This window comes from Mytilus californianus, unplaced genomic scaffold, assembly GCF_021869535.1.
Source record: "Mytilus californianus isolate M0D057914Y unplaced genomic scaffold, xbMytCali1.0.p SCAF_2, whole genome shotgun sequence".
Taxonomy (NCBI): Eukaryota; Metazoa; Mollusca; class Bivalvia; order Mytilida; family Mytilidae; genus Mytilus; species Mytilus californianus.
Genome location: NW_026262668.1, coordinates 104,397,503 through 104,418,230, shown reverse-complemented (window position 1 = coordinate 104,418,230; position 20,728 = coordinate 104,397,503). Strand labels below are relative to the sequence as shown.

General features: G+C 30.7%; 2 protein-coding genes and 2 long non-coding RNA genes across 4 annotated transcripts in view; 2 read left to right on the top strand and 2 right to left on the bottom strand.

Annotated features, from left to right (window-relative positions):
- Position 1: 1 nt before the first annotated feature.
- On the top strand, positions 2 to 14,957 carry LOC127730661 (hydroxyacylglutathione hydrolase, mitochondrial-like). The gene is made up of 9 exons (XM_052239174.1): positions 2 to 89; positions 2,759 to 2,913; positions 3,862 to 3,926; positions 5,751 to 5,880; positions 6,183 to 6,288; positions 8,302 to 8,405; positions 11,258 to 11,359; positions 11,977 to 12,056; positions 14,664 to 14,957. The coding sequence occupies exons 1-9, from the start codon at positions 35 to 37 to the stop codon at positions 14,752 to 14,754; spliced, it is 888 nt and encodes a 295-aa protein (XP_052095134.1). The 5' UTR covers positions 2 to 34; the 3' UTR covers positions 14,755 to 14,957.
- LOC127730671 (uncharacterized) lies at positions 12,067 to 13,301 on the top strand. The gene is made up of 2 exons (XR_007995213.1): positions 12,067 to 12,457; positions 12,620 to 13,301. It is a non-coding gene; the product is annotated as an uncharacterized LOC127730671 (long non-coding RNA).
- Positions 12,695 to 13,459, bottom strand: LOC127730673 (uncharacterized). Its single transcript, XR_007995215.1, has 2 exons — positions 13,418 to 13,459; positions 12,695 to 12,774 (listed from the first exon to the last, which is right to left on the bottom strand). It is a non-coding gene; the product is annotated as an uncharacterized LOC127730673 (long non-coding RNA).
- A 2,095-nt stretch (positions 14,958 to 17,052) lies between the features above and the next one.
- LOC127730660 (cytosolic Fe-S cluster assembly factor NUBP2 homolog) overlaps positions 17,053 to 20,728 on the bottom strand; it is a 35,784-nt gene continuing 32,108 nt past the window's right edge. Inside the window, exon 9 of the mRNA XM_052239173.1 lies at positions 17,053 to 20,041. Coding sequence (XP_052095133.1) covers positions 19,925 to 20,041 — 117 coding nt within the window. The 3' untranslated portion in view covers positions 17,053 to 19,924. The remainder of the gene's footprint in view (positions 20,042 to 20,728) is intronic.

Genomic DNA, 20,728 nt, shown 5'->3' with positions numbered 1-20,728 from the left:
TGATTGGTCATAATTTAGGACGATAATATTACGAATGTTTGCTCGACGGCTTACAGTGATCAAGAAAGTTTTACAGGCTGTCAATTCTGGTACATGAAAATTCATTAATGAACCATAAGACATTGAATTATACATTGAACATATGTTAACTTTATGGAGGAGGCATGTTGTCAAAAAAAGTATTGTAATAAATACATTATTATTTCATGCTAGTGTGAAGATTGCTTCCCTTCATTAGTAGATATTTAGTCAGCCATAAGCGGTTGCGCTAAGGAAGTACTTTTTTAGCTCAGTCGGTTAATTCGCTGCCTTGTAACACAGAGGTCCTGGGTTCGAATCCCAGAGGAGACAAAGATAATGTTTTAGAATCATCTGATCTCTTGGCGCCCAACTAAAAACCCACGGTTTGTTAGAGAGGAATTCTAGCTAGGGTATGTGTGTCAGAGTCATAATGGTATGATGACTCTTGAAGTGGGGGAAGTGTGATGGGATTGCTTCCCTTCATTAGTAGATACTTAGTCAGCTGTAAGAGGTTGAGCTAAGGAAGTACTACTTTAGCTCAGTCGGTTAATGCAGCGGTCCCTGGTTAGAGTCCTGGAGGAGACAAAGATGATTTTGTATGTAGAATCATGCTATCCCGTTACACTTGCATCACAGCTGAAGATTGACCAATCAGATAATTAGATGGTGTTTATCTATTTAAATATTGGAGTTGAAGCGGGAACAAATCCTTGTAAATTGGAGTTAAAAATTGTGAATTCCCATAGAGTTTGAGGTAATACCCTGAGAACCTTAACTCCTAGAAATTTAAAGTGCCAGAAATATGTTCAAAAATATGTACAGTAGTGTCCGGTAATGCTGCCCGTCCGGTAAACCCGCCAACTCCCATTTACTTCTGTAATTGTCACCTCCGTAAATATTTCATCTGCCATTTTATTCATAGGAACTGTACTTATCATTACTGTATGTCAAATTTTAAAGAAAAATTCTTCATCACGAAAATATCTAGTGATAGATATAATACAGTTCCTAAAGCTAACAATAATCATATATTATTGCTCACAAAACTTGTTTCTGACTTGTAATTTATTTTTTTTCAAATTTCTGGAATCCCTTTATACATATAAGTGGTCTATTAATAGATCACCTTTTCCTTTCATAAAAATGTGATAAACTGGCCCTCCATACATATTTACTTCCCATGGGCGGGTTTACCGGACAAACATATTTCCGATAAAAACACAGATGACCCACTTGTTTTGTTAAAATTTATTTCAGATATTTTTTGGGAATTGAGATAAACTTCTCTAAATTGATTTGTCAGTGAAGTGATTTATATTAAATTTGATACAATTTATATATAATTAAGCAAAAATGCATGCAATCAAAGCCTTATGTGGGTGGATTTACCAGACTGCATCGTATTAACATTTTTCTTTTTTTTTCAATGCTACATGTTTGTATTGTTTTCTGTCTGTTGTTCTGTTATTTATATGTTTTTCTTTAGTAACAATCCTATTGTTTGGATTTTAAACTAATAAAATTCTTATTCTTATTCTTATGCGTAACAACAACCGGTTAAACACAGAATATCCATGGCACTGCTGTTAAAATTTACAAGAGTTAAAATCTACACTTGCCTGTTTGGTATATTCTGGGATCATTTTATATTGTAATACATCGAGAAGACCGCAAAAGTATGTACAAAAATCAAGACGATCTATTCTTTCAATTGTTAAAAATAGATGAAAATCTTTTAACAGCTAACCTTCTTTGTAAAAATATTTATCTTTAATTTTTCAACATATTCCCTGACAAAACATTTAAATTGCTAACGTGAGGGTACCCAAATTGCTCATATTTTGACAGTTTTGTCACCTAATTATATTTATGATCAAGACAAAAGATTCAAATCTGTGTTTATGTTGTAGATGTATCCTTATTTACTGAATAGTTCCACCAATTTAATCTTGCATCAATATTGAATCATAGAAAAATGGGTTTGAAACAAACAATCCATGATTCTGTAATAAAGAGTACCCAATTGTTTAAATTCACATCCGTAAAAATCAAATAACTGATGTTTTGTTTTATTTCTTAACAATTGGCAAAGGTCCACGCTTACTATTCTTTTTTTAAGAAATGGATGCCCGTAACTATGGTAACAAAATTTTATTGCTCATTTTTAAAAGTTTACTTTTTGAGGATGTCGCATGGCGACGTTTCCATGGATTTTACTTTTTCCAGTGAATACTTCATCTGTTGATATATACTATGAACGTTTTGTGTATATTTAAATATATTTAGCTATGTTGAAAGACGCGCATAATGTCAAATTATTAAAATACAAATGGTTAAGCCTCTAAGAAAACTTGTAAGAAAGGATATATTAAGGTCTGGATGGGGGTCCTTCATTTCTTTATTCTTTAAATTTTTATACCATTTTTCTCTATTCTTTATTTGTTTTGCCCATTTTTCTCTATTCTTTATATTTTAACACCCCATTGTTCTCTTTTCTTTTCTTTTTTTTTGCCTATCTTTCTCTATTTTTTAGTTTTTGTGCCCTTTTTTCTACACTTTTTCCCCACTATTCTCTAATCTGTAAACCCCATCCAGACCCTCATATATGTTGTTTTAATTCATGATCGATGCAATAGGGTTGAATTTTTTGTTTGTTAATTTTTTTCTGTTTGAAACAAATAGCTATTATTTGAAGTATATAGTATGACTAACATGTAATTATTTTGTAATTATTCAGAATCTGGAAGATTTTGTCACAGTAAACCACAGATTACCAAGTTTACAGACATGAAGATTCAGTTACTTCCTGCTCTTGAAGATAACTACATGTATCTGCTGATTGATGAAGAAACAAAACAATGTGCTGCTGTTGATCCTGTAGAACCAGAAAAGGTGAACTTTGAATCAGGCAGAGTTGACCTTAGATGGATTACAGCGTTACTTTCATCTGGTTTTTATCATTTATTTAAATTTACATTTAATATATGTCAAAGACTCAAAGGATCTGTGCTTCATGATCTATGTAGAAGTAATTTTAGTATATTTGCTAGTGAGACAAATATGATAGTATCCTTCATAAACGAAAGGATCAGAAATTTTTGTACAACATATAGATAGGTCATGGCAAACCATTAACATAGGACACCAACATATTCTGAACATATAGTAGGACCCTGGTAACAAAATTAAGAGGAGGTAAATGATATGACAAAAAAAAAACCAAGAAGACATTCACCAGAATACAGGCTTCTGATGTAATATAGACACAATAAGCATGATAAGTAAATAGTATTCCTGGCAACTTGGTAGAAATTCAATAATTAAAACAGTACTTAACTAAGTTTCAAAAGACATCTGCAAAAAGGTTGCAGGCTTAACTTGAACACTATCCATATTCTCAATTAAATTTGGCCAGTGGAAATGAATGAATTGTATCTTTCATGAAAATCAAATTGATTTCATTGATAAAGAATAACAACAGGTTTGAATATAATAAAACAAGAAAAAAATCAAAACTGCAGAAACTTTTAAATATGAAAGTATTCCATATGATCTGTTGATGTGAAACTCAAAACAGCTGCCAAACAAGCACTCACTTGTTAGAGAAAATATACACATTCAGAAAGATAACTGATATAAGTTATGAGCTCTATAAATTTCTAAATTTTTCAGAAAAGATTTTTGAGAATCAAGATTGGTTAATTTTTTATATTTTCAATTTCAATTTTGATTTTGATTATGTTAATAAAACCAAAATTTCTTTTACAAATTGAAAGAAAAATATTTCCTTTTGAAATAATGTATTTCTTGAATATAAACAAATAATGTATGGTATTATAGGTACTAAAGGCAGTGGACGATGCTGGAGTGACTCTTACCAGTGTGCTAACAACACATCATCATTGGTAAATTAAATTTTTTTTTTTTAAATGAGAAGCAGATTGTTTTTAGTAGTTATTGCATATTTATGTGGTTGTTTATTTTTAGTAGGAGTGTATTGTCAATTATCAGCCACAGTTTTTATCTATTTATTTTAGTTGATGGATTCTTATGAAATTTGAGAGTATTTAACATTGTTTTGAAGGAGTATATTGACCAACTAAGCCACCTCACTCACATCCTGAATAAAGTTTGAAGGACTTTTTTACTTAGAATTCTAATAAAATGCACTTAAAATTATGTCAAGCTCAAATGTTTCATGAAAACTTACAGAACTATTTCTTCTGTGTATGATTTCACACTTGTGACTTCATGAAATGAACAAAAAATTTGGTTGCCATGACTGTCACCATTGAAATAAGACTTTTAATATAACATATATATATATATATTATAGATTATTTCCCTTTATTTTTCAGAAAAAAAAGACAAAATTTGGGTCTAAACAATATTTTCATGAATTTTGATGAACAGCATTTACTTTTCATCAGATTTGCATGTATTTTTTGTCTCTTATACAACAATAGTCTCACAGTGAGAGGAAGTTTGGCTGTTCTTGCAACACCTAGTCAAATTTTATTATAACGTGCATGTAGATATGCAGATAACTTCTAGCTTAAGCTGATATGAATGTTTCCTCTGTATTTGGTCAACAAATTTGAAAGTATAAAATAATATAATTTTTTGCGTTATTCAATTAAATTCAACCTGAAAAAAGTATGTATACATTATAAAGAGATCTTTTAACCCCATGCTGCATTTTTCTTTCAAAAATTGACAGGGGCAGTGATGGCACTTAAAATGCTAAAAAATTGAGTTGGTGTTGGCAGAAGTATCTCTTCTTGCTTTTTACAAGTCTCTATGGAGTATTTTATTCTTTTTAATAAGTGTATAAATCAAAAGCATTTCATCTTGGTGAAACATATTCAAAAACCTGTCTAATGTTTTTTGTAGTAAAATAAAAGTGTTATTAGGTAATCTTGGTTTTCAGCATGTTTGGGAAAATCAAAATACCATGTCAAAGACAAATTCACTTTATTCATTTCAAAAGAAGCTAGAAGAGGAATTCATGAAATCCTGGAAACAAGCATTTTTTGTGACTCTTATAAAGATAGTCATGGTAATAAACTAAGAATGTATCTCAAAGTTAAAAAATAATTTTGAATTAGAAAAATATCTCCTACTGGACTTTAACAAAAGTGTTTTTTTCTTAAATGGTAAAAATTAGAATTAGTGATAGCAAATTACTAATAGAAGTTGGTAGATATACAAGAACACCTTTAGAACAGAGAATTTGTCGACTTTGCAAGGATGGAATTGAAGATGAATTCCATTTCCTCATTGAATTTAATAGAAATATACTCTTTTGTAATTTAAGTGATATAGTCCCATCTTTTGTTAATATGTCTGAACAAGATAAATTTAGTTTCATTTTGAAAAGTAATGATACTGACATATGTACTGTATGTGTAGCTGGAATAAGCGATATGTATGATAAGAAGATTCATTTAAAGCAAACATAATTTTGTTAAGAACTGTTGTAGTATTAAAGCTTATTGTAATAGCTTGAAAACATAGTATGAATGATACGTCCATGCAATGTAAATATAAAATATGCGTCTCTTTTCATTGAGAAAATATGTCTCTGTATATTTGTCTTTGTGTTTTGTTTATTTTTGTATTTGTATTTTGTAAATGTCAGCTGGTATCATTCCTGTATTGGAATTTACACCAATAAAATTATTTGATTTGATCAGATGTTTGAGATATGCTTATTTACTTATTTAAAGGGATCATGCAGGTGGAAATGAAAAGTTTATAGATTTGACAAAGAAAAAAGGACTAAATGTGAAAGTGTTTGGTGGAGATGACAGGATAGGTGCTCTTTCCAATAAAGTTAAACATGGGGACAAATTCAAGGTATGAATAAGTGTAAAATAAGTACAATTTAGGTTAGAAAGGGAAACTCTAAAAACAAAATTGTTGTCCTGGTTGCAAAGAATGTCCTTAAAGTGTGACAGAACTATGCTATATTTTTATAATTTTTCAGTAATTTTTTAGACATCAATAACTTTGTTAAACCTTAATTGAATGTTATAAACTTGGACAAAAAGTTTTCAAGATCAAGAAATCAGAAGAATTTTCAGGGTACCTTGCTGGTATAATTATTTATTGCTAGTTAATACCTAGAAATACATAAAAATATATATAATTTAATTCAGATAGGCAGTCTAGACATTGAATGCCTATTTACACCATGTCATACATCAGGACATATTTGTTACTATGTAACCAGTTCAAAGGGAGACCAGCCAGCAGTATTTACTGGTAAGAAAGTCTCATATTGTTAAATGATTTGAAACAATAATACTGATTTGAGGTCACCTGGCTAAAAGGGCTATTAAGACAGAATAAAAATTAGAATTTTCCCATCTATGGCTATGCTATTTTATATGCCTAAAAATGTAATCTCTTTAGTTTTTATTGCCCCTGTTTGAGGTGAATATGTCTTCCCATTTCCCATAAATTCAGAAATTATTGTTAGGATTTTATTATTGTGAATATTGTGACTGTGTGAGTATTGCAATTATAGGGACTTGCATTCTGAAATCTGAGTCGTATATTTGCATGCAGCTTTTCCTGTAATCGCAAAAAATTCTCACATTTTGATCTGTTATGTCTAAATCACATTAATAGATGCAGGCAATGATTTCTGAATTTACAGTAATAAAGGAAAATAAAATGGGCAAAATAAAAATATTGCTTCCAAGGTTGAAACCCTAAACACACATACTTTAATGGTCATATTGCCAGTTGTTGCCAGCCTTGTTTTCTAACATGTATCTCCTGTATGTTTCCTCTACATTCTGTTGATTAAAAGGAAACGTATCCAGGTGACAAATTGATCACACTAACCAATCAACATTGTTGTTGTCAATTAAAATAGAATAAACTTCTTATGGAGTGTATATTTCTCAGTTGGTTCAATATGTGCATGTTTGCAACAAATGTTTGAATTTCAACAATTGTTATATTTTCATTACTGAAATAGTTTTACAGAAATTAAAATCGTCTGAAAAGTATGTAGAATTAATCTTTATTGAGTTGGACTAAAATATGAACAAAAAGTGAACATTTTGCAAATTAGCATTTTAGCAAAAATTCTTAATGAATCTTTTATTATGAAACGTCTAAGCCAGATCTTACCACAATTTGAAGAGTGTATCCCCTTTCAGTTTATGACACATTTGCTGATCAGAACAAGAATCTGAAATATCCACTCTTATTACAAAAGAAAAACTTTGTAAAAAATAAGTAGTTTTCTACCTAAATGAGCTCTAATTTGGGGAGAAATTAGAGAAATGTAGTTAATAAAATACACTTGATATTTTTTTAAATGGGAATATGAATTTCCCCCTTCTATGCAAATTGTGAAACAGAAAAAAAATTATGATTTGGTTCCTCAGCACCTAAAATAATTTTCAGTGTTTTAATTGTGACAACTGTCAGTGTTTCACTTCACATATTAAAAATCATTAAAAATTCTGACACAATTGCAAATTATTTTTTTCATCAAATCAATTGTACAAATTTACCGAAGTGCTCATCAATGTTTGTAATGAAATGGGATAAATGAATTGATATAAATTTCAAATTTAAATCTAAAAGGGGAGATAACCTGAGATTATCTCCCATGGATCTAATTGGGTTTTGATTCAAATTGAGGTCTGTTTCTTACATTTTAATAGGAATGGAATGAAAGCTTAAATTGAAAAAAACTATCTGTTCAATTAGTCCACCATTTATATGAAGCAAACAGTAAATCACTTGAGTTGAACTGTAAGAACAATTAATATTTTTACTCTCCACTTGCTTTGTGAAATGGGCTTTAAATTTATCTTAATGTGATCAGTGGAATAGCAAAAGCTTCAAAGAAATATAAGCTTAATATAAGTCAGTGAAGTGTAAAATATAGGTCAGTGTTACATTATTAAATTTGGCTTTACCTGATCTAAACTAGACTTAATGGGAATGCTATTTTGTTAGTACTGATAAAATGACATACAACAATTAGTTCACTACAGCTTATAATTTACACCAGAGTGACTCCAGTTAATAAGTGTTATGATCAGATCCAAACAAGATTTAAAATATTAGTTCACTACCACTCATAATTTACACCAAAGTGATTCCAGTTAATAAATGATATGATTATATCCAAACAATTAACACTTTTAAACAGTAAATGAGCAAGGGTAATTTATTGTTTATTGTGATTTTATTTTCTATAGAGAAAGATATACTAACCAAGTAATGAATACATTTTTGCAAATATTTTAGGTGACACATTATTCATGGCTGGATGTGGCAAATTCTTTGAAGGAAGTCCAGATCAAATGTACAAAGCTTTGGTAGAAATACTGGCAAAGTTACCACTTAATACAGTATGTAAAATAAGTGAAAATAAATACAGAATAGAATTTCATACTTAATGTTTGTTCAATTAGCTTTTCATTCATATCTATGCCACAACCTCTTAGGCTTATCTTGTATCTATTTTATTATAATTTTAGTCGAGCTTGCGACTTGTCGCAGAAAGCTCGACATAGGGAAAGTGATCCGGCAGTGGTGGCGGCGGCGGAGGAGGCGGTGTTAGCTAACTTCTTAAATCTTTATATTTTCCAAGGTGGAAGACCTGGATGCTTCATACTTTGTATATAGATGCCTTATGTTATGAAGTTTCTGTCTGTCATATTTCTCTCTTATTATGAGTAATATGATAACTATATTTAATATGTGCGTACCTTGCAAGGTCCTCATGCCCGTCAGACAGTTTTCATCTGACCTCGACCTCATTTCATGGATCAATGAACAAGGTTAAGTTTTCGTGGTCAAGTCCATATATCAGATACTATAAGCAATAGGTCTTCTATATTTAGTGTATGGAATGATTGTAAGGTGTACATGTCCAACTTGCAGGTGTCATCTGACCTTGACCTCATTTTCATGATTCAGTGGTTAAAGTTAAGTTTTGTGTTTTGGTCTTTTTTTCTAATACTAAATGCAATAGGTCAACTATATTTGGTGATGGAAATATTTTACAATGTACATGTCAGTCTGGCAGGTTTTATTTGACCTTGACCTCATTTTCATGGTTCATTGCTCAATGTTTAGTTTTTGTGTTTTGGTCTGTTTTTCTCAATCTATAACCAATAGGTCAACTATATTTGTTGTATGGAATGATTGTAAGGTGTATATGTCTGTCTGGCAGGCATCATCTGACTTTTACCTCATTTTCATGGTTCATTGGTCAATGTTAAGTTTTCATGGTTAAGTTTGTTTCTTAGATACTATAAGCAACAGGTCAACTATGTTTAATGCATAGATTGATTGTAAGGTGTACATGTCTGTCTGACATGGTTCATCTGACCTTAACCTTATTTTCATGGTTCATTGGTCAATGTTTAGTTTCCTGTTTAAGTCTGTTTCTTAGAAACTATAAGCAATAGGTCAACTATATTTGGTGTATCGAATAATTGTAAGGTGTACATGTATTTCCGGTTTGGTTTATCTGACCTTGACCTCATTTTCTTGGATCATGTTAAGTTTATGTGATACTTTTAGTAAAGCTTTATATTTAGGACTATCAACATAAAATCAATGGTCAGTAAAGAAGGCGAGACATTTCAGCGTGTGCACTCATGTTAAATTACTTGTTATATTTGGACAAGTCTGGTTACTATACAGTTTAGCTGTTGTTAAGGAAAGAAGGAATATTTTGTTGTATTAAGGTCAACATATTGAATACATTTCCTTCATTTGCAAACCACCTCTTGAAGCAATGATAAATAGTAGTGGTAAAATATATATCTGCCTCAAGCATTATTATTTTTACATAAACTAGTCTTTTACATTTTTTTGGTCACTGTTTTTCAACTCATTTGGACCAAATGGCCAGTGTGGGATCAACCATCACTTGGTGTCTGTTGATGTCATTGCTAACTATCTCCAAACATTTTAAAATTTTCCTCCTGTTAAAAAAAATAAAATTTTCTCCACTGTTGTTGAGAGATAGATATTGCAATATTATTGGCATAATGCACACACCCAGACTAGCTGCTAGTATTATATTTGTTGAACATCTACTTATTATTTTTTCTAAACTGGGATTTCAAAAAGGTTTTACTCCACTATGGGCTCAAAGGATTTTAAATAAATATAATTTTTATGATAAATGATTGTCTTTCAACAGTCTGGCCATGGGATTAGGCTTGCTATGGGATACCCCTGCTTACCTGTAAATTCTTTATTTGGAGGGAGAATCTTTTCTGTCAAAAGCTCATATTTGGACAAAATCTCAATAGAGCTTTTGATTAACTCCAAATAAATATGCACTTTTTTATCTTATTTTACTTTTTTACTCCCTGTAAACAAAATGTTGGTGTATATAGGAATCATCATGTCTGTCCCCCTTCATGTCTGGGGCATAAATTTTTGTACCATGGAACTTAGGTTAATCAAACTTGGTGTGCAGATATATCATGGGACAGGGGTGTGTCATACCAGATTCAGGTCACTGTGATCTTGAATTTAACCTTTGACCCCTATGATGATAAAGCCTTGTCCAATTTGTGTGTGGCTCGTAACTTATGTATTGTAAGACTTGTTATGCAGTTGCATCATAGACTGAGGGTGTTATATACCAAAGTCAGGTCACTCTGACCTTGAATTTTGACCTTTGACCACTGTTACAGTATATATAACATTGTATGATTTCAGTTTGGTGATGTAGCACTTAGATTGGCAAAACTTTGTATGCAGAAGCATCATACTGATTTCTGAATTTACAGTATACAAATCTCATACTTTGTTCCATTACATTTCCTTTTATTTATACATTATCTTCTCTACATAACCAATTGTGCATTTTCTTAATAATTTTTTGATGGATATAATTCTTAACCATCACAGAGAACTTTGCCATTTTCATGATGAGTTATGCTAGGAGGAATTAGAATTTTTTTTTTTTTCTTTTTTTTTTTCACCCACCTTACATTATATACTTATACCAGATGTTGTATTGTAAATTCAGAAATGTGTGTGTGCATTTATTATTTTGATTGTTGAACAAGTACAAAAATGTAAGATGAACTGTTGCAATTTTAGGCAAAGATGCTTACAAATAATGCTATCAATATCTATCTTTATTTTTACAACACCTATCCTGTTGCAAAGTTTGCAATAATAAAAACATCGCAAACATATCTGAATCTACAGTAATTAAAATTCATTACAGAGAGTATTTTGTGGCCATGAGTACACAGTAAATAATCTGAAGTTTGCAGCACATGTAGAGCCTTCTAGTGATGAAGTAAAGAAAAAATTAGCATGGGCAACTGTAAGTTTATCTGGTTACATTTTATGTCAATGCATTGTTTTGATTAAGTTTTATACATTTTATACAATTCATAATCTGTGCATTATTAAAAATGTTATTCTAATTGGACCTTGACAATATTACTTCATCGCTTGTTGACTTGTGTTTACATGTAGTAATTTTTGTTACATTTTTTTTTTAATTTCCCATAACAAAACATCAATTTTTGCTATTTCTAAGAAGCACACCCATAGCCTTTTTTTTATCCATAAATGAAAGTATAATTAAAATTGAGTAGAAAAGGCATTTACAATGTAACAGTGATATAGAAAACAAAAACAAAAGTTATATAACTAGCAATACAGGATCAACAAATAATCACAGTTACAGAAAGTAAACTCTAAGTACTATATCTATAGTTAAGAAATCATGCCGTCCTTTATATGTTTTTATTAAAATATAATTTCCTTATTTTTTGTTGTTCCATTATAAAAATATTTGACATCTGTTTTACAAAAGATGTGGAGAAGATTTAAACATCAAAGAAATATGTGTTGTTTAGTCTTAAGTCAAAACAGGACAGTATAAAATTGTAGGTGAAAATAGATTATGGCAACATTTTGACATATTCATTTCAGACACAAAGATCAAAAGGTCTTACAACAATTCCCTCCACTATTGAGGATGAATTAAAGTTCAATCCATTTATGAGAGTTAAGTAAGTACTTAGCATTAGTTTGCAATGATGTGATGGAGGTGGATTTATATAAAACTGCTCCCTGATTTTTATACGCCCGTCAATTTTTGACGGGACGTATTATGGTATACAAATGTCCAGTGTCCGTCATTCTGTCCGTCTGTCTGTCCGGCATAAAACATGTCGCACCGTAACTTGAGAATGACGTATCCAAATTTCATGAAACTTAACATAGTTGTTTCTTATGATGGTCAAACGATCTGTATACTTTTTGGTGAAAATAAGATTAAAAGTTTTTTAGTTTCGGGACTCAGTAACTAAAACAGGTGTGTGTTTTTTTTCACATGTCGCACCGTATCTCAAAAACAATTTATGATTATTGCTTAAAATTTTACACACTTCTTAGTTATATTAATCTTAAGGTCTGTATACTTTTTGGTGATGATTCAAAATTTTATTTTAGAGATATTGAGTATTTTGTTAAAAAAGGGGGAGGGGTTTTTCACATGTCGCGCCGTATCTCAAAAACAGTTTATGATTATTGCTTTAAACTTTACACACTTCTTAGTTATATTAACCTTAAGATCTGTATACTTTTTGGTGATGATTCAAAATTTTATTTTTGAGTTATTGAGTATTTTGTAAAAAAAGGGAAGGGGTTTTTCACATGTCCCGCCGTATCTCAAAAACGATTTATGATTATTGCTTAAAATTTTACACACTTCTTAGTTATATTAATCTTAAGATCTGTATACTTTTTGGTTTTGATTCAAAATTTTATTTTTGAGATATTGATTTTTTTTTTTTAAAAGGGGGGTTTTCACATGTCGCGCCGTATCTCAAAAACGATTTATGATTATTGCTTAAAATTTTACACACTTCTTAGTTATATTAATCTAAAGATCTGTATACTTTTTGGTTTTGATTCAAAATTTTATTTTAGAGATATTGAGTATTTTGTTAAAAAAGGGGGAGGGGTTTTTCACATGTCGCGCCGTATCTCAAAAACAGTTTATGATTATTGCTTAAAACTTTACACACTTCTTAGTTATATTAACCTCAAGATCTGTATACTTTTTGGTGATGATTCAAAATTTTATTTTTGAGTTATTGAGTATTTTGTAAAAAAAGGGGGAGGGGTTTTTCACATGTCGCGCTGTATCTCAAAAACGATTTATGATTATTGCTTAAAATTTTACACACTTCTTAGTTATATTAATCTAAAGATCTGTATACTTTTTGGTTTTGATTCAAAATTTTATTTTAGAGATATTGAGTATTTTGTTAAAAAAGGGGGAGGGGTTTTTCACATGTCGCGCCGTATCTCAAAAACAGTTTATGATTATTGCTTAAAACTTTACACACTTCTTAGTTATATTAACCTTAAGATCTGTATACTTTTTGGTGATGATTCAAAATTTTATTTTTGAGTTATTGAGTATTTTATAAAAAAAGGGGGAGGGGTTTTTCACATGTCGCGCTGTATCTCAAAAACGATTTATGATTATTGCTTAAAATTTTACACACTTCTTAGTTATATTAATCTAAAGATCTGTATACTTTTTGGTTTTGATTCAAAATTTTATTTTTGAGATATTGATTTTTTTTTTTTAAAAAGGGGGTTTTCACATGTCGCGCCGTATCTCAAAAACGATTTATGATTATTGCTTAAAATTTTACACACTTCTTAGTTATATTAATCTCAAGATCTGTATACTTTTTGGTTTTGATTCAAAATTTTATTTTAAAGATATTGAGTTTTTTGTAAAAAAAAAGGGGGTTTTCGCATGTGTCGCCGTATGTCAGAAACTATTTATGCTTATTGCATAAAAATTCACACACAAGACGACGGGCGTATCATGCGCTCAAGGCGCAGCTGTTTATTGAATTACTTGTATATTTTGTACTTATTTACTCTTGAAGCTACACATAATGAATTCTTTAATAAAATATGTTTACATTAATTTTGTGTTGGAAAATGCAATTTTGACCTAATCAGAGTAATGTTAAGTGTTTTCCTTTTTGAGAAGCTATATGTATATCAGAATTTGACACTAGACACTCTTGATCACTCTTGAGATCATTCAGATCAAGTTTGATTTAAACTGGCAGAATCAGTTGAGATGATATTATGTTTGAATAATCTAAAATTTTCACAAGAGGTGAATTCTATTCAGATGTTATAGAGGCTATTTTAATGAATTGGAATATCTGAGTATATATCATTAATAAATTGTTTGACACAATTTGGATCTAAAGAATACCCACTGTACTATGTTGTGTGTTCTCAGAAAACAGGTAGAAAAGAGGTTGAAATATAGCTAACCAGTCAGTAACTATATGGATTCAATTGGACTTTGTGCAGTCTGCAAAGAATTGTTCTTCAGGAACATCTTGAGTCATACAAATTAAGTAATTATATCTGAATTCTTCACAATAAATCGTTCAATATGTGTTTTAACAGCAATCAGTTTTTCCTGATAGCTCTAGTTGCATTTAAAAAAATATGTGATACTGGTAAATAAAAAAATATGTGATACTGGTAAATAAAAACTTGCACAAGGCAAAGCATTTTTCACTATAAGTATAAGAAAAGATGATCATATACTGTTTGTACTTTGCTTACAGAGAGAGTAGCGTGCAAGCTCATGTTCGTAAAACAGATGCAGTGGAGACAATGGGAGCTTTGAGGGCAGAAAAAGATAACTTCAGAGGTTGATGTTGACAATTGTGCAATACCTAATTAGAAACATTTATTATGAGTAACAGCTGTACAATAAATGAATATAAACTAACTGTTAAGTAGCATTAACTACTTGGCTTCTCACAGTGAATATCACAATAATGTTATTTTTACAGTAAAAATTACCATATATTTGGAAACATACATAAGACCAAAGCACATTAAATATAGTGAATTGACTATTTCTTCATTTCTTTACTGATTTTTGCCTTTTAATGTCTTATGTTATTTTTATTATGTTAATGTTCTTACTAATGAGGGTGGGGCCTAAGTGGCCGAGTGGTGGATGTATTTCAACTTCTGTATCACTAGCCTGGCAACACTGAAGTTGTAAGTGTGAATCTAGCATGCGGTAGGTGCGTGTTACTCCAATCTAAATTGACAAGGATTGTCAGTTTTCTGCTGAGGGTCCTCTCCACATTTCTCCACCAATATAAACTGACTGCCACGAAATAGTCAATAGTGCTGAAAGTGGTGTTAAACACCAATCCATCAATCAATCTGACTAATGGTCAGACAAGACATTAGGTGATATAAACAAGATTTGGGCCACACTTAAGATTTTTATGTAATTTTGCATGAAATTAGACTTGTTGACTTGAAAAAGAAAATTACATGTATAGTATTTATGTTACAAGAGAATATACATAAAAAGCTTTGTAAATATGCATTTGATCACCCTTTTTATGCCCGTTTATGGGACGTATTATGGTATACCGTTGTCCGTCCGTCCGTCCATACGTCCGTTGTCAACATGTCCAACAATAACTCAAAAACGCTTTGAGCAGTTTTCATGAAACTTTGGTGAACTTTTTATATCTATATGAGCTCCCTTTCGATTTTTTTCAATTTTAGATTTTAAGTTTCCGAGTTATGGGGTTTTATTCAATAAAAAAGGGGGATTTTCCAGTTTTTGGACTATAACTCAAAAATGCTTTCAGCATTTTTCATGAAACTGATGAATTGTTTATATCTATTGATGTGAGCTCCCTTTATTTTTATAAATATTAGATTTTATGTTTCTGAGTTATGGGGTTTTATTTCTTAAAAAAGGGGGATTTTCCAGTTTTCGGACAATAACTCAAAAATGCTTTGAGCAGTTTTCATGAAACTTTGGTGAATTGTTTATATCTATTGACGTGAGCTCCCTTTTGATTTTTATAAATTTTAGATTTTACGTTTCCGAGTTATGGGGTTTTATTCATTAAAAAAATGGGGATTTTCCAGTTTTCGTACAATAACTCAAAAATGCTTTTAGCAGTTTTCATTAAACTTTGATGACTGGTTTATATCTATTAAAATAACCTCCCTTTAGTTTTTTTATAAATTTCTGATATGACATTGAGGAGTTATGGTACTTTATTCTTTGAAAAAGCGAAGGGCATATCATGCGCTCATGGCGCAGCTCTTTATTTATACTGAAACTTTTCACAGTTTCTGTCCTTCTATTATAGTTTTCATTATAATCAAAATGCTTTAACAAATCATCACTTTCCACTGAATGTGACCTACCAAATTAGACATATCACAGGGTGTCTACTTACATGAGCAACACGACATATGCCACATGTGGAGCAGGATCTGCTTACCCTTCTGGAGCACCTGTGATCACCCCTAGTTTTTGGTGGAGTTCGTGTTGCTCAGTCTTTAGTTTTCTATGTTGTGTTTTGTATACTATTGTTTTTCTTTGGTCTTTTTTTCTTATTTTGCCATGGAGTTATCAGTTTACTTTCGACTTATGAGTTTGAATGTCCCTTTGGTATCTTTCGCCTCTCTTTAAACTCCTATATAGAGCTAGTTTATGATTTCAGTCATAATACCATTTTTGTCTCGCCGCAATGAAAGTCACGGAAAGCGAGACATAGGGATTGCTTTTCAAGTGACAGCGACGACGGCATCAACAATTGTTAAGTTTTCTGCTTAAGTTCGTTTGATAGGAACTACTTGGGATAGATCATTGATATTTAATATAAAGTTGCATTACTAACAGTACATATCAGTTTGACAACTATATTGAGGCCCTGCCCCATAGGACATGGTACAGTGACTTTGAATTAATTAGCAATATTCAATGTTAAGTTTTCTGCTTAAGTTAGATTGATAGGAACTACTTACAATAGACAATGATATTTTCTATAAAGTTTCATTACTGTCTGTACATCTTCCAATTTCAGGTCCTATGCACTAGATCATGATCCAACGACTGATTAATAAGCAATGCTGCTATCCATCAGATTGTCTTTTTCTGAATTTTATGCTGACAGTCGAGACATATCTCTGTTTATTGTAGGTTTTGAATGCTGATCATTTTTGTTGTCTACAATATTGGATCTTGTATTGCTGATCATTTTGTTGACATTCTGTATCTTGTATGGCTGTCTATCAATTATAGTTTTCAAGTTATTAGGCAAAATACTAAAAGTGGCAAACATTCATCATTCCAGGGCAATAACTCCTATAAGGCATTGTCTGATAATTTTGGTAATTTTGGTACAAAAAGAGAGTCACTAAATATGTAATATTTGCTCTATTTTTAACCATGTGACCAAGTTTGTAGATGAAGAGGCACAAAATTAACAAACCGCAATCTACATAACTTAAGAATAGTATGATGTTTTATTTCAATTGGTTCAGTAGTTTACTGGAAGATTTTTTAACAAGTTTATAAACAGCCCACACCAAGTGATAGAAAAACCTCATACTGACTGAGAAAGTAACAAGGATTTCTTCAGTACATTTCTTTTATTTGAAAAAAAATAACAACATATATTTGTATATATACTCAACACATGCTGTATAAGTCTAGCACCAATATAAATTTTATACAAATGGTCAACATAATTGTTTTTAATAATATGGTATATAAATAATAAAAGTGTACATAAAGGATGTTAATTTCTCTTAACAAGCATCTATATTCTTATATGAGTTCCTTATCTATTTTCCTGGTTTCAATATTACAATTCGGTATATAAATTATGTTAATACACATGAAACACAAATTTAGTTTTACATTTACCCGTACTATATCACAACAGGAATCACATTAATCAATAATTTAATTTGGGATGTAACACGTCTTCTGATTGGCTAAAAGTTTTTTGTCTATCAGCTCATAGACATAATTTTGTCATGTGACCATGACATCATCAACATTTTTTTTCATGATTTACTCATTAAAAATTGAATTTACAATTAAATTATAAGGACTGACTAATATTTTTTCTGTCTATTCGAAATAACATAAATAAAAGAACAGAGTTCCAATGTCCCCCACGTTGCACATATTTTATATTTCAAAGGGCATAACTCTTTTAAAAAAGTCGATCGGCCACAATTATAAAACTTGTCCGAGATATTGCTGATATTAACCTATAGTATAAGTTTTATAAAAATCTGGCAAGAATTGTACCCGTGAAAGCGCTAACGAGGCCATTTTCCATAAATATTATATTTCCAAGGGGTATAACTCTTTTAAAAAAGTCTATCGGCCACTATTATAGAACTTGTCTGAGATATTTCAATATTAACCTATAGTATAAGTTTTATAAAAATCTGGCAAGAATTGTACACTAGAGAGCGCTAACGAGGCCATTTTCCATAAATTTAATATTTCCAAGGGGCAAAACTCTTTTAAAAGAAGTTGATCGGCCACCATTATAGATCTTGTCCGAGATATTGCTGATATTAACCTATAGTATAAGTTTTATAAAAATCTGGCAAGAATTTTACCCGTGAGAGTGCTAACGAGGCCATTTTCCATAAATTTAATATTTCCAAGGGCATAACTCTTTTTAAAAAAGTCGATAGGCCACCATTATAGAACTTGTCCGAGATATTGCTGATATTAACCTATAGTATAAGTTTTATAAAAATCTGGCAAGATTTGTACCAGTGAGAGCGCTAACGAGGCCATTTTCCATAAATTTAATATTTCCAAGGAGCATAACTTTTTTAAAAGAAGTTGATCTGCCACCATTATAGAACTTGTCCGAGATATTGCTGATATTAGCCTATAGTATAAGTTTTATAAAAATCTGGCAAGAATTGTACCTGTGAAAGCGCTAACAAGACCGGACGGACGGATGCCCGTCATTTCCATGTCCCCCGCAACACGTTACGCGGGGGACAAAAATGCGGGTTTTTCTGTGTGCACCACATTTTTGATGTTATTTCTTCAAACAGAAAAAATATTACAGTCATTCCTTAAATAAAATCATGTTGAAACATTAAAATAGAAGATATTCTGATGAACTTGCTATAGGGATTGAAACTTTTTAAGATAAAAACTGTTATTGCAAATTGAAAATATTTTAGACAACATACAATTTAAAAGGAAAAATTTCAAATCTATAATAATTTTACCATTCATGTAAACGTAGTTTATTACTGCAGTCAGTGAAATGTTAGATGTAATTAACCATTACTTCAATAACTATCTGGAAAGTGCTATACATACCAACATTGAGGGAATTTCCTGGAATTGGACAAGATTTACTACACTGTTCATTTTTAATACATTACAGTTTAAATGATAACACTCGACTGTACAACAGTCATTATTTGATAAAAGGGATGTCAGAACCATTAATACCATAGTTGTTACATGGAGAAATAAAAAAACTAACTTGGAAGCGGGAAAGTAAACAATAATCAAATTTGTTTTTGCATGAACTGCCCTAAAATAGGATGGAAGCCAATATCAAACAGATCTTGACCTTCATTAATTTTGCATTGCCTCAAATCTACCAAATTTCCACTTTTTTATTTTTGTTCTTATTTTGAAGCATTTTTTCTTTGAACTCTTTTAACCGCTGACTGCATTTTGATAAGCTTTTTCGCTTTTCAAGATTATGACCTTGAAACTTAAAGAACTAGTGCTATTGTTGTAACAAAGATTATTTCACTTTGGTAGAGACTTATATAAGACTTCTTTGCAGTCAGACTATTATACCAACAAGAATCTTCACAACAGACAAATTACCAGCCAACTTTTATTCATTTTTTAAAAGTGTAAGCAGAGATCTAAACAGATCTCAAAACTCAACTATCTATTTATAACATCAGTTAAAGATTTGACTAGTTTTTCCATGCACTTTATAGCTTGTGAGTCGGGCAACAGGAGATGGAGTGACCAAAGCTACCATTATCTATTAATAATATTATATAAAGATTTGACTAGTTGTTCCATGCACTTTATAGCTTGTGAGTCTGGATGTTCTATCACTGGATTTCTCCCCACTTCACAACACGATGTCACTCTCTGAAATCACAAAAGACAGTAAAAATCCAAGAAGAGGATTGGCTTTTATGTAGCAAGCATTTTAGTTATTTTATAAGATAAAGCTATTATAAGGGTTGGTTAGAGTGACAGAAAATATGTCTAACATATTCCTATGCATATCTATAAAACAGTACATCAAAACCTGTGGAGTTGTAAGATATATACATGTATTCAGATTGTTGTTCAATGTGAAATATATTCACAAGTTATCCTAGTATATCCAATCTAGACATTACAGTCATAACATATTGACTTTTTCCAATCATGTGAAGAGAATTAGGAAAAATCAATCCAAATAATGAAACTATATACTGACTTTACAAAACCATGTTATTCATAATTGTTGGTTTATCTATAGTTTGTTAGACCTTTTTAAATCTTGAAAAGTAAATGATAAAAAAAAAATCCAGTTTATCCATTATATTACTTATTTTACAGTGCATATTTATCAAATATTCAAATCCATTAGTATTTGAATAAAAAGATCTGCTAGTGAAAATAAAATGGCTGTTGTGATCATTAACTGTACCTACCTTTGTATAAGTTGGATTGTGAAATAAATATTTACTAAAGAAAATTTTTATATCAATTGATTAAAATTCTGGAAACCATTGTCAAAGTTCCTATAACAATGAGAATAGATCGGATATAAATTCTATTACCACC